The sequence below is a fragment of the Chelmon rostratus genome, chromosome 2 (assembly GCF_017976325.1).
Source record: "Chelmon rostratus isolate fCheRos1 chromosome 2, fCheRos1.pri, whole genome shotgun sequence".
Lineage (NCBI taxonomy): Eukaryota > Metazoa > Chordata > Actinopteri > Chaetodontiformes > Chaetodontidae > Chelmon > Chelmon rostratus.
The window spans coordinates 28,782,437-28,796,893 of record NC_055659.1 but is presented as its reverse complement, the minus strand read 5'-3'; the positions used below and the strand labels follow the sequence as shown (position 1 = coordinate 28,796,893).

Below are 14,457 nucleotides of genomic sequence, written 5' to 3'. Positions count from 1 at the left end.
AACAGCCCGGCTCTCAGTGACAGCTCAGACAATATGCTTGTGAGACACACAGGAGGAGTAAACCCCAAAGAGTTTTCACACACATTCATTGTTGAGATGGTTCACTGAAAACTGGCCCTCTGTGGACGGACCTATTTCTCTGCGTGGACACTGAACACAACTGCTTAACAAACATGGTGAGTGCTGCAGAATTACACATGTCAAATAACTTTTGTTATAACTCAAAACTCCAATTTCTCTTGTGAATGATTTCTAATGTCAGTTTTGAATGAATACTGTGATGTCTTTTACATCTGCTCTGTTGTGTACTGCTGCTCATGCAGAGGAATGTCCCCGTGGACCACCTGCTTGGATTTCACTTTAACTTGCGGTGTCAGCTACCACCTATTTCTACACACGGCCCCGCTGACCTGCTCTACTGTAGGCTGTAACCTGAGAGGGCCGATCCCGACACAGAGCTGAGAGTGAAACTTTATGAGCCTCATTAACACACGAGCCTTTAGAAGTGAGATTATCAACTCGGGCTGCCCAGAAACACATAATTGGAACATTAGGCGGATGTTTGACTTCTTAAAAGTTGCACTTTGCACTTGGGAATCTGTGTTTTTGGTTTATTTCAATTTCATGTTTGGGGAATCTGCTGAGTGAACCACTTTTGTCTGGTTTGGTTAAACACACTCACCTCACCAGGCATTCTCAGTTCTGCTTGATTCCTCTGTAATCTCACAGCTGGCCTGTCACTGATTGGATGGATGTTGCAGAAGTTTGATTACTGATAGTTGAGGAAGTTGTTTTTCTAAATATATATGTGCAGCTTAACTAAGAAATGATCACTGGATGTATCTGAACCATCTTTGTGGAGAAGAACATGCTGAAGGCCTCGCCGAGTAACTAAATGGCACTGCAAGCTTGCCAACAGCAGCTGGAGAAATGATTCAAATTAGTGTACCTTGAGAATGTGTGACTCTTCTTCTGCACTTTCTCCTCACCTTTTTTTTAAGTTGTTGTCATTTGATGATTCAAAGTACAGAATATCTCAGCATGCATGGCACTTTGTTACACTTTTCTCTCAGATTGGTGCCTCGCAGCCCAGACATTGTTTGGTGTGGGGGTCTTTGAGTGGAAAACGTCTAAAAAGCCTCCACATGACGAGCATGAGCAGAGTCTTCCCTGGTCCTATCTGTGGCACACAGCAGAGGGAAAGGATATGCATCATCCTGACATTTTCCCATGCGAAGCAGCAAATGAGCTCATCTTATTCATCGCTTCTTGAGAAAATGGACCGATTTGGTTGATGACTAACTCAGTTTAAGCAATCTCATTTCCGTTCTGCGAGGTTGTTTTGTATTGGAATTTGCTTCTTTTTTAGTTCATTGAGGGCTATTTTGGGATGCCTCGTGCGCTGCGTTGCTGCCTGTTTTTATCATCTGCGAGCAGGAGTCAGTGGACAGTCATGAGAGCTTACACGGCAGGAGGCGGCCGTGGAGGAGTGGCAGCAAGGATGCTTCACAGCCCACTCAAAGAAGCTGAAATTAAATTTTGGTGAGGGGTCTTATTCACCATCTGTCCTTTGTGTTATCTGGCCATGTGTTTAACTGCTGAGGGTTGTCAATCTACCCCATCATTCATCCTGGCAGCCAAAGAGTTCGAGCATATATGCCGACTGACTCGGACGCTAACTGAAAGTTGTTTCTTGGCATTGCTGTTTGGCGCTGTAAAGCAATGGTTTGTGTTTTTAAAGATGCTCCAGTGATTCTCGCTGCATCGTGTGGATCCCTTTGATCCCTGGCTTTTTACATCCATGTTTGCTGGGGAGCGTTCTCCTCTTCTTCACTTGAGCGTGGCACTTCACTCTTGGCCTTGAAGACAGCAGTGTGACGAATATCTCACCCACCTATTAGCTTCTCTTCTTCTCATGGTCTTCATCAGAGTTTGCTCAGTTGTCATTATGTCGTCACTTGTCATCACTGCCTTTGCTGTACTTTGATCACTTTGCTATTATTTGCAGGGATCAACTAATCAAAACATTGGCCCATAGCACCAGTGGTGGTCAGAGACCCCACAGGGTCCCTTTAAGGGATCTGTCCTTCCCTTCCTTCCCCTCAACAACAGTCTACAGGCTCATAGGAAAAGCCAAAATTCCCCTATTTTTAACGTTATTGTAGTACTGTCTCCAAAAGAAAGCAGTCATTTCCAACAGTTTAATGTATCACCTTTAAACTTACAACAGGTAAGAATACTTTTTTCTGTTTCTGCAGGAAGAAAGACCCAACAATGATCTGTACTGACACAAACCCGAGTTTATTCTGACCACAACAGTGGTCCAAATTGTTTCATACAATCTCAACCACCACACATGCTCTTAAACACTGTAGCAGCTACAAGTAAAGTGACTGCATGGTGAACACGTTCACTGTGACAAAAGGCAGAAAATGAGACTGAGGAAGTGTGAGTATAAATAAAACCCGAGTGTGAGGGGTGAGATAAGTTCCTGCCATGGAGCGGCGAGCCTGCAATCCGCCTGTTATCTGCTGCTGCTCACATTGTCCAGTCTGTCATCCACCTCCGAAAACAAACTGTCCTGTAGGTGAGGGAAACTAAAGAGAGTCGACCTCTTCCTTTAACTCAAACCTGTAGTCTGGCAGCCATAATCGCACACACTGAAAAGCAGCTGAATCAGCTATTCCTCGGCCAACTTTCATACTTCTCTAAAAATCTTCAAATAGCTGCACCACCGCTCAAATCTGCTACTCTGTTCAAAGTCTGCTGCAAAGTGGTCACAATCACTACCAGTGACCTCTGGAGCCTAAACTTAACTGCATGAATCAGGAATGTGACGTTGTCTCGCTAAAGCTTGAATAGAAACCCAAAATTTCATTCAATAAATGACTTATTGTACTCGCACATCAACGGGATTTGTTCATATGTAAAACAAACCAAACCAAAAAGAAGACTTTTGAAGCTGGACTATGAGAGTGAGTAGAATGATTACACCATAACGTCAGCTAGACAAAGCAGACACAGTGAAGCAGAATAGCCACTGAGTGTGTTCATTGACAGATGGTGTGTTTCACCACTTATGAACTTGAACGAGAGAATTTAAGTTATTTGCTCTTCAAAACCTTCACGGTCTGACTTTGAAGCCCAAGAAAGTCCTCTAGACTAACACATTAAAAAACAGGTTTCTACCAGTTTCCCATAAAACTCCTCCTCTACCTCATCTCTTCTTGTTCAATAGTGTGCTGAGTTCCTCTCACTTATCTTCACATTAACGGTGCATAAACATCTGCATCCCAAAAAGCACAAAATAATCTACTGGAGGTTATATTAGTTCACCCGTTTTTAAGCATATTCAGAGTACAGTGGCTGTTATTTTAGTGTTGTTTTGTTAGAAGGTCAACTGTCTATGTGGAAGTTTTCATCAGTTGTGTGTGTTTTTGTATGAGATTTTGACATAGTTCTCACCAGTTCCCATACAGGAAATACCAGGGCAGCTGTAAGCGAGGCAGTGTCACTGCCACAAAGCCTGAATTAGTCTCCACAGCCTCCTCTTGGATTTGTTTGGGTTGGAGAGAGCGTTGGCAAAGGTGATTTTCCATGGATCGCATCTGAAGATCATTTAAGATGATAAAATTGATCGACCGGGAACGAATTCCCAACATGTCAGAAAATGATTTACTGGGACACCGAATCTCTCCTTCAGTGTTTTTCCCTCTGTTTGTCCTTCTGTCTCTGTCTCTCCTCCTTGTCTCTCCCTCTGCCCCCATCTCTGTATCTAAGATACTGTGGGAAAGTCTAATATGTCATATTTACAGGCTGACTTCCTGTCCAAATTCAAGAAAAGAAATTATCTTAACTATGCGCTGTGCCTCATCTTGAACACTCTGCTCCCGCCGCTCTGTCTGGGAAAATGAGCATTTTTCTACATTTTAGACAGCTTTTAGTCACGCGTGACAGATTTGTTCAGTGGCACCGTGGGTGTTGTGCTGGACCTGGCATGTGTCTGAATGTATAATGGTTGAGGTGCTGACCTGACCCCGGGGTCGTGCCCAGGCTGTCAAGAGGCAAGAGGTCAAAGCGAATCAAGAGGGAGTCGTTCCCACACTGGGAACCACTTCCTGGACTGGTTCCTGTTCCAGAGACTGTCTAGGACTGGACGCTCTAATTATGTTGACTCAATAGGTGCTCTCGATGAGAAAAAAGTTTTCAATTACCCAACAGCATTATTCTTTCAAAATGGGAATTTCCTGGCTTTAGCACTTTGATTAATGCACGTCAATGGCTGCAGCATAGTAGTGTATAGTGATTAAACACCAGCAGTGATTAGTCTGAATTTAAATGCACTGAGAATAAACCACTCAAGCCACTTAAAAATCACTGAACTCACTAATAATTTTGATGATCAATCGATTGATCGTAGTGTATCACTGTGTAGCATTCACAGAAAGCAATAGAAAGTAGAAATAACACATTCTTTCTTTTATAAATGCAAATAAGATTCATGAGCAATAAAGTACACTCTGGTACTGGTATGGCTCGGAGCTTATGTCATTAATCTTAGCTCTCTGTAGGTGCAAATACTGTATAACACATGTTACTGAGTCACCTCTGCCTATTCTCCAGTTGTGCTACTGTTTCAGTATATTTGAGCATTTAGCATTATCCCATTATATTAAGTAGCAAACATTACATAGTTCTGCTTTGAGTCATTTATCAAGCAAAAGATGGCAAACATTTGTTGGTTCCAGTTTTCCATATGTGCACTTTTTCTGCATAACGCCATAAATTGAATTATCTTGGGGCTTTTGACCATAGGTTGAACAAAAAAGACATCAGCTTAGAGGTCTGTGAAGTTGTGATTGGCATGTTGTCCTGTTTTTCATCCAGTCAGTTGAAGCAATAATATTAATGAATACTGGAAATAATCAGCAGTAACAAATCTACCTAAGTGTGTAAGGGCAATACTATGATGTCATCAACTATGAATCTTGCATCTAGAAAATTGTCATCTCTCTTACTTAAAGCAAACAGTGACATGAGAACGATAATTTACTCTTCATCCAGCCTTGTATTGATTTGAAATAGCTGAGATGAGCTGCAGTGGCTTAATTTGGCCTGATGTGGCTGAACAGAAGCTCCTATCTGGAACTTTTAAAAGCATTTCTTGCGCTGCGTCTGACAGGCCGATGTTAATTTGTGAACAGGATGGAGCAGAGAGACGGGAGAGGCAGAGACAGCTGTGCAGTTAAAGTGCTGAGGGCCAGCTGTCAGAGAGGCTGATCTGCACAAGCAGGCGTGTGCAGGAATCCAAAAGAGCCACAGCTGAATCAGACTTTGTTACTGTACTCAGTGATCAACATGCAGACACAGAATCAAAGACACCAGTAAACACAGCGTGATGCGGTCACTTCTGCTCTTTACAAGTGACCTGAATGTGTCAGTTTCATGTGTTGAGTTGTGGTTTGAAAACAGTGTGAATAGATTTCGATAAAAAGAATTGTCGAGAATAATGAGGTCACACAATAGGCTGTGGTTTAAATGGCATTTCACTACAGGCACAAAAACTCAGCAGGCTTTTAACACACACACGCACATCTTATCATGACCTGAATGGATAAAATACGGTGTAACACAAGCAGAGCTTGCTAATGTCAGTGGCTAATGTCATCGTGGGATAGTGTTCACTAAAGACCCATCCCAAGGACAAAACACAGCAACATAAATCTTGGTGGTTCGGCCACTGACTGTCATCTGACCTATGTGTTTCACTTGCATGTCTGTAGCATGACCCAGAGGATTAAGCAGGGAGTTTGCTGAGGTTTGGTGTGTGTGTGTGTGTGTGAGTGTGTGTGCTGGGGGGGGGGCGTAGTCTGCTGTGGTCAGTGTGCTCCACAGGCCTGCATCACAACAGGTGCTGAGCGTGTTGGGCTCCGATGGTGAATGGGCTCTTTGTTGCAGAGGATTCACCCTCAGAGAGAGGGCAGAGCCAGCAGAACCCCCCAGCGCACGCTTATCAGCTGAGGATAGTGTCTGTGTGAGGGTGTGTGTGGTGTGTTTGTTTTGTCGAGGCTCTGTCTATGCCATTACCCCTCTGCTGTCTTGCACTTGCATCTTGGACCTCTCTTGATATGTGTCAGTGGTCGAATATAACCAAGTATCTTTACTCTAGAAATTAAGTGCAATTTTGAGGTGTATACTTGTATTTCACTATGTTTAAGATGGAGATACTGTTATTTTTACATGTGTTTGATAGTTATTGTTACTGGTTGCATACTTTGTAGGCTAAGGTGTTATATCCATATGATTATCTTGTAAAATGTGAAGCATGTGATAGATGAATGATTAAACAACCAAACAGTATATAAAGCAGCTCAGATTAGCTACAATAACACAAAAATTCTGTTTATGTTAATGCATCATTGAGAATAATCAAATAATGTAACATATAACAAGAGGCCATTGAGCAAAGTGAGTACTTTTTCCATTGCTGATCGTACTTTTGAATGCAGCACTTTAACCGGTAATGGCGTATTTCTACTATCACTCATCTATCACTCATTCTGCCAATTTAACAAATTTAAGAGAAACTTCATTATCACTATTGCAGTCTTAGTGTGCTCTGTTAGCATAGCATATGCTAATTATTACTAAACACACCGCACAACTGATGCTGAAGTGAATTCCATTAGTTTTGCAGGTATTTGGTCATATACCAAAGTGTTGGAAATCAGAGAATAGCTTAAGTTATTATAATTTATCCTCTGGAAAACATGAATGTGTGTAAAGTCATTTAGTCATTAAGATTTATCATCTAGGAACAATTAATGTACAGAATTTTGTTGACCTAAATATTCAGATATCTCAGTGTGGGCCAAAAGTGGTGGACCCTCTGACCAACAGACCTACTGACATTGCAGCAGTTAGGAGGAGTTAATAGATATAGAATGATATAGGAATAAGATAATAAGAGAATATATGTAAATAGATATATTATAAATATAAAATGAAAAAGAATACTGTGGTAGACTGGTGTACCATAGTATTGCTTTCTACCACCAGCTATTCACATGTTTCTCAGGAAAATTATTTAAAAGATAAATTGATGAGATAAGTGTGAACATCCATTTTTTCTATTTAGCTGCACCAGTCAAACCACAACCTGCTGGCTGTGAGTTTAGCTCTGCCCACTGTTGTTTTTTAGAGGCAAGTTTCATTACTCAGGGCTTGTCTCAGTCTAAACAGCACAAGCATTTACAATAAAGTGGTTAAAACTGAAGGAAAGGAAATTCAGTTAGTGTTTGTGGTCATTTTATGTAGCTAAATTAGATTTGTTGCATGCAGAACAGAGCAGGGCAGTTTATGAGCTGCATAGTAGGGAAACATGCAGAGGCCATGCATGCACTCATAATGATCAGTGATTATTCTTCAGTTTTGATTCAGGATATGTGGGTCAAATGTGGTGTCATTCACTCGATTCAATGTATTTTTCTGGCATGATTCAATATGATGTTCATAAGCCTGCAAGAGGAAGTTTTGAAGAAACTTTTATCCCTCTTTGGGAAGCACAAATAGGAAGTGAAAATACAATGCAAAGAAAGATGTCATTCAAAACAAAAAGAGCTGTGCTTAAATGTTTGTTGTTTCACAGTCACTCTAACAATAATATTGCAACCACTAGTTCTGTTAACTATGATTTATAAGATGACTGCAATTTTTCGGTGAATTTGATGACAGCTCATGCAACTTACGGCAACATTTTGCAAGGGGAAATGTTGTCATAGGCCTACAGCAGTAAAAAAAAAAAAAGAAAAGCTGGCAAATTCTTAGAGACTGCCTCCATGTCACATATCTTACTTTTGTCACTGAAAATGTGCCTCACACTGCCTTCAGGTATGCTCTACCTCCTAATCTTTTTTCCCATTCTGTTCTCCGCTCTTTATTGTAGAACAAACTTGCAAAGGCTCTGTATGACAACACTGCAGAGCGTGCAGATGAGCTGGCCTTCAGAAAAGGGGACATCGTCACAGTGTTGGATCAAAACGTGGCCGGCACCAGCGGATGGTGGAAGTGTTCTCTTTATGGACGGCGTGGCCTCGCCCCTGCTAATAGACTGCAGCTCTTGCCGCAAACTGGCACCACTGCAGGCTCCTTAAGCCATGCCACAGAAAGCCCTCAATCGATTGATGCTGATGACAGTGCGCAAAATATCTACCAGATCCCAAGTGTACCCCGACCCTCCAGCAGCTTAGCTTATGAACGCATGGACATGATCTACAAGGTCCCATCCACTCCTTTATCAGCTTCAAAGAGTCCAGTCCCATCAGCACTTAAGCACAGTGCAGAAGGACCTGAGGTAAACAGGGCACAAATCGTTTTTTTCTACAAATATGATTGAATTTCTGTAGAGAAAAGCAAAAACAGACTAAGATCTACTAAATGTAGACGTTAGTCTGTTAGTCTGAGGTCAAAGTTGGTCCTTTTCCTTGGGAAGTGTTCACTCTCATGATTAGAGAGGTAAGACTGTTGCAGAAATGCAAAGCTGTGAAACCCCTGCTGGCAAAAGAGCTTACAGATGGGGACCAGGGGCCTCTCCATGGGGACAAGCATGCAGCACCGGGGTCTTTATGGGCCTGTAAAAGACAAACAGACACAGACTTCAGACAATTTTAACTGCAAACAGCAGCCTATGCCGCCAGGGACCCCAGAAAGACCGGAGTGTCTGTATGGGTGCCGTTGCAGCAGAAGGTGGGGAGAAATATACCCACATGTTCGCCATTTCCTCTCCTGCTCCAGGGGAGTCCAGTTCCCTTCTGCAGTAGCCACCTAATATTCAATGAGCAGCATGGTTTCTGTTATAGAGCTGCGTTAATTGGCAAAGTGCAAGCAAAATGGGGTTCTCCAGTACTCTAAACAGCCTTCAGAGCAAACACTGTCCCCATAAATGTGTTGATGTAGAGGTCAGTGGGGTATATGCAGCTTTGATCAAAGAAATGCAAGTGTTTCCAGTCAACCTCAATATTACATCCTGTCTGTTTTGTCTGCAGCCTTCTTTCAGCATGGTGTCCCATCCAAAGGAGGTTTACGATGTCCCAAGCCAAGCCAGAAGAACTTCTCTTTTCACTGTGAGTTCCAGGAAACATACACAAGAAAATGCATCAACAGTAGTGATATTCTGCCACTTCAGTGGGTACAGCTCTGATGTCTTTACAGTAACTGTGATGTTCTATTTTCAGGTATCAACAACTCCAAGACATATGCCACGAACACACTCACTGCTTCCAATTTCAGAGCTGGAGAAAAGATTTGACTCTCCGGAGACTTCAAGGTGTAGCAGTCCAGGAGACGCTTACGTAAGTTTGAGACATTTGGAGGGATTAACGAAGCAAGGAACGTATGATGTGCTCACTTTAAAATGCAGTCTTTCTTTTACATTTTTTAAATATTCTTCGCCTACGTTAAAGGTTAAGTATGCTTGAAATGAGCTAAATCATACAGTGTGATGTCCAACTACATTTAAAGGCAAAAGGGTTTACACCTGTTCCATGTGGTAAGACTGGCAGACAAAGCCTGCGGTCGTAGCCTCCTCCTGGCTGCATTGCACTACGCTTTTTGCTTTGTGGTCTTGACGCAGTGAATTATACAAATGGAAATTGTGGTGCATGCGACATTCATGGTGTTGTACTCAGTTGTAGGTATGAAAAGTAATTGTGTGAGAGCTTGAGAGAGACATTCAAACCAGGACCCCCAATTCTGGCATTGGGAAGGTGTGGGGCAGGGGGTTCAATACTTTGTTTGAAACATATTGAGGCACTTACTTTCCACTGAGAATGAGTGTCTGCTTCATTCCTGAAGCCCTTTCAATTTTGCATAACTGTGATATTGACAACTTTGTTCTTGTGTACAGGTGTATGCAGTTCCACCACCTTTACCTCAGGACCCCAACTATGACATCCCTGTTCCTTCAGTCACAGAAGCTCAACAGAAAATGGTCGGTGGATACAACACCCTTCCCAACCCCCGCAAGCCCGAATGGATTTATGATGTACCAGTGGGTCCTGAGAAACAAAGTCCACCCCAAGGCTCCTACGATACCATGCCCTCCAAGGCCATTTGCAGGCAGCTTTATGACACTCTTCCAGCACATGCTTGGCCCATTCAAAGAGGCAGTCCAACTGCTTCGCTTTATGATATACCAAAACCCAGTTCTCTTGACATCCCAAGTCCACCCAAAGTGCTGCCAAGGGTCCCGATATATGGCAAGCCCCCAGCACAGAGGCTCACAGAGGAATTAGTTTATGCGATTCCACCCCAGGAGGAACCCCTCACCCGAGTTCTCACTGATCCTCCCAGTGATCACATACCCCTAGAGTGCAGGGGCGACTCTAGTAATGCTCATGAACTCAAAAGGGTACGTCTTCAGCGAATGAGGAACTTCCTGGCTTGCACATCTTTCCGTGACCTTCCAGGAAGTGGGGAGTCACTGGCGCAGGAGGACGACGAGCGAGGTAGAACTTTACCTCTCTCTGCAGCAGGCAGTCAAAGAATCAGCACAGCCTCTAGCTCCTCCACCAGCTCCTGTGACTCTTTGGCTCTGAGCTCCTCCTCTCCTGAACCTCTGCGGGAGGTGACACTGTGCCAGGACGAGGCCTGCCGCAGACTTCTGGACCTGCAGGAGTCCATTTGCAGGGCTGTACCGCTTCTCATGGAATTTGTCAGCAGCCACTGGAGGAGCAGAGAACATCTGGAGAAACACCTGAAGGAGATCAAAGAAGCAGCAGAGGGGATTGCATGTTCTCTGACGTCTTTTCTGAACTTTGCCCTCGATGTTAAGGGCAATGCCCGCCGTTTGACCGATGCTAACCTTCAGACAAGGCTCTATAAACAGCTGTCCATTGTAGAAGACTCAGGTGTGATCCTACAACAAACAGTAAGTGCTCTGAACATGGCTGGCTGGCCCCTCAACACACTCTGTCAGGACCCTGGGCAGGTCCAGACACCTGACCAGCTTGAGCGCTTTGTGATGGTGGCGCGCACTGTTCCAGAGGACGTGAAGCGCCTGGTGTCGATCATCAATGCCAATGGCAAGCTTCTGTTCAGAGCCCCTCAGAAAGATCAAGAGCCTCTCAACACCATAGGTCAGCCAGATACAAAGAAAAGTCCTGATGGAAGTGAACAAGGAGGGGACTTGGTGGAGGACGACAATGACTATGTAGAGCTACAGGTGAAAGCTTCTAATCATCTATCAGAAATAATACGTTACTATGTTACTATGGTAACTGAATGATGAAGTTTTAACTTATTGACTTACTAATGTGATTTGTGACTTTTGATACTGACTTTTCCTCAGACTAAGAATGACTTTGAGAAGCAGCAGAAGGAAGTGCAGAAGGAACCAAACGAAAATGTCACAGCAGTTCACAAGGCACAGGTGAGTATCTCCCATTAAAACAAGGGATTAGTCACTACTTAATGAGCAGGATGACATAAAAAACTGAAAGCTGGATAATATATCCATCTACAATGTAGCTATCCAGACGTTCCTTGCAGTCAGAAAAACACAGGAAACACAGTCATGTGGAAGACATGATATGTAGCTATCGTCACCTTCTTTGTTCTATTTCTCCGCTGCTCAGGCTGATAACAAGCGCCACTCCTCTGAGTCCAGCAGTGGCACAGAAGAACATCGACTATCCTCCCTGTCGGAGCATTGCCGGCTTTACTTTGGCGCTCTCCAGAAGGCCATCGGGGGATTTGTCAGCAGTCTTCAAGATGGCCAGCCACCGGAAAAATTCATCTCACAAAGTAAGCTGGTGATCATGGTGGGGCAGAGACTGGTGGACACCCTGTGCAGGGAAGCTCAACGTGGAGGGTCCAGTCAGAGCCTTCTGTGTAAGAGCAACCACCTGTGTGCTCTCCTGAAGCAGCTGGCTGTGGCCACCAAGAAGGCAGCACTGCACTTCCCGGATAGACAAGCTCTGCACGAGGCTCAAGAGTTTGCAAAAGAACTGGCCCAAAGAGCACAGCACTTTCGGATATCGCTTGACCTCTGAGAGCACGCACATCAAGCATATTGATTTGTTCGTACAGCAAAAGACGTTGCTTTATTTATCAGTTTCCTTTTTCATTCATTTCATATTCAACTACATTCAAGCTTCTTATCCAAAAAGATTATTGCTTTTTGCTGAATGTTGTTATCATGATGAATGCAGTTCCTGTTTAAAATGTTAATGATGTTAGAAGAAGTTGGTGCGATGAGCATCTATTTTTATTTTATTTGTACTCAAATAAAAGACTTCAACACAGTGGAGTTCGGAAATAAATTGCACATTTAGGATATTGTACTCAAGCCAATTTTATAATGCAATTTTGAATATAAAGTATAAAATATAATTTGTTTTATAGAATTTACAACAATTTTATATTCTCTGAATATTGTTAATTATGTGGATGTTTTAGGTATTTTATTACTTTATTGTGTATTCTCCAGGGTAGTAATTAGAGTCTTCTTTTTGTGAATATCTATGTAAATATTCTAAAAATTGTGTTATGCATTCCCAAACTTTTCTTGATAAAAGACTGAGTACAACACATGTTGAATTTTTATTGCTATTAAAATTAGAAACTGAAAACTTTTTACTTTGTTTTGTTATTGTCTATCAGAAGCATACATAAAGTACCTAGCAGTAGAAACGATATTGATTTTGCTGTCTATGCAAGATAATGTAAAATTAAAAAGGTCAATTTAACAGGCACTGAAAATACAATTCATCTTGTGAAACAGTTTATCTGATTATGCCATCACGGTATCTCAGTTTGAGCTTGGAGTATACAAATACATCATATAAAGTTATAAGAGTCAGAGCACTACAAGTTGGAAAAATGCGTGTGTTTATTAGGCAGGGAGGGTCAAGATCTCATTTGTTGCATTATGGGAAATGTAGGATATGTTTTTTTTTGGAGTTTTACCCATACTTGGGGACAAAAGGTCAGGAGATCTTGTCTTGAAATCTGTTTCTTGTGAGATTCTCAACTTATCACCCACTTCTGCCATCAGGATGCCAGCACTATGTGGGCCTTTCACTTTGAGGCTATTAGTATTATGAAAAATTGCATGAATATGTACATGTATCAATAGATTACAAATTCTTTTAAAAAAGAAGAAATCATTAAAATAATCAGGGTACAATGACAGCTGTTACAATCAAACAGACCTAGTGGTGTGCTCAAACTTTTTCGACTGGGGTGGCCCAAGAAGGGCACTGACTTATGCAGGTGGCACGAAGTATGTGTGCGCACACACACACACACACACATACGTCAGGATACTGTACCATTTCTCATATCTACTTTAGTTACTAACATTACAGTATTTTACAGATTTTTACATTCCTTCATTTTTTTACATTACACTACTTTCATTTAGCTGATTTATCCAAAGAAACCTACAATAAGTGCATTTAAAAAACTGAAAAAATAACTAGTCCTACAAGTATAAATAGTACAACAGAGTGGTACAATGCAAGTATAATATAAAGCTTACATTCTTTATTCTTCCTTTATTCTTCCTCAAACAGAAAATGCAAAAGTAGGCGACATACAAGAGAAAACAATGCACATTCAAAAATACTCAGAGACCAGTTGGTTTGAACTAAGATCCCCCCTCTCACTCATCAGTACCCCTGAAATATTCTGGACACGCCCCTGAACAGACCAGATGGTTGGTCCCTCTGATGACAATCCTGGCCACACAAGTTTGACTAGAGTTTCACATACAGGAATAGTGTTAAATATCAAAACAACACATGTTCTGAAGCTTACAGTGCAGAAACGTAGAACAAGAAACAACAAATACAAATGCAGTACAATACAATTATACATGCATTTTGGTGGCAGGAATATATTTTGCAAAAAAAAAACTGCAAATGGTGGATTGGCCCAAGGCTGGATTACCAACAGAGCAAAATGGGCCACTGAAAGTCTCAGGCTCACTGCGTGGCAAACAATTTTATCCAAAGCACTTTATAGTGTGCCTCTCATTCACCCACACACACGCACTGATGGCAGCGAGCTGTCATGCACGCTGCTGGCCTCACCATCAGGAGCAATTTGAGGTTCATTGTCTTGCCCATAAAAGGACATTTTGACACGTTGACAGAAGGGGGAGGGAGTCAAATTGCAAACCCTGTCATTAGCGTACAACTAACACACAACATCAACTGACATAATAAGGTCAATAATTAAAAATAGTTCTATAATCATATTAAAAATAATTCAGGTTGGTCTTGCTTTACTGCCTGATCTTGGGGCTATGTCTTGAAGAGGGCCCTGTTTCAAAGCCTAGATTTAAAGGCTTCTTGATTTTATCAGATATTATTCCTATGAGGTGCATATTCATTATTTTGCATTTAATCAAATTACAACACAGCAGCTCATTTCGTCCCTGTGTCCCCCACCAGG

General features: G+C 42.2%; 1 protein-coding gene across 1 annotated transcript; it reads left to right on the top strand.

Moving 5' to 3' along the window:
- Nucleotides 1-39: 39 nt before the first annotated feature.
- On the top strand, nucleotides 40-12,633 carry cass4 (Cas scaffold protein family member 4). The gene is made up of 7 exons (XM_041955894.1): nucleotides 40-176; nucleotides 7,946-8,353; nucleotides 9,045-9,122; nucleotides 9,234-9,350; nucleotides 9,905-11,221; nucleotides 11,348-11,428; nucleotides 11,634-12,633. The coding sequence occupies exons 1-7, from the start codon at nucleotides 174-176 to the stop codon at nucleotides 12,048-12,050; spliced, it is 2,421 nt and encodes an 806-aa protein (XP_041811828.1). The 5' UTR covers nucleotides 40-173; the 3' UTR covers nucleotides 12,051-12,633.
- The last annotated feature ends 1,824 nt before the right edge of the window (nucleotides 12,634-14,457 follow it).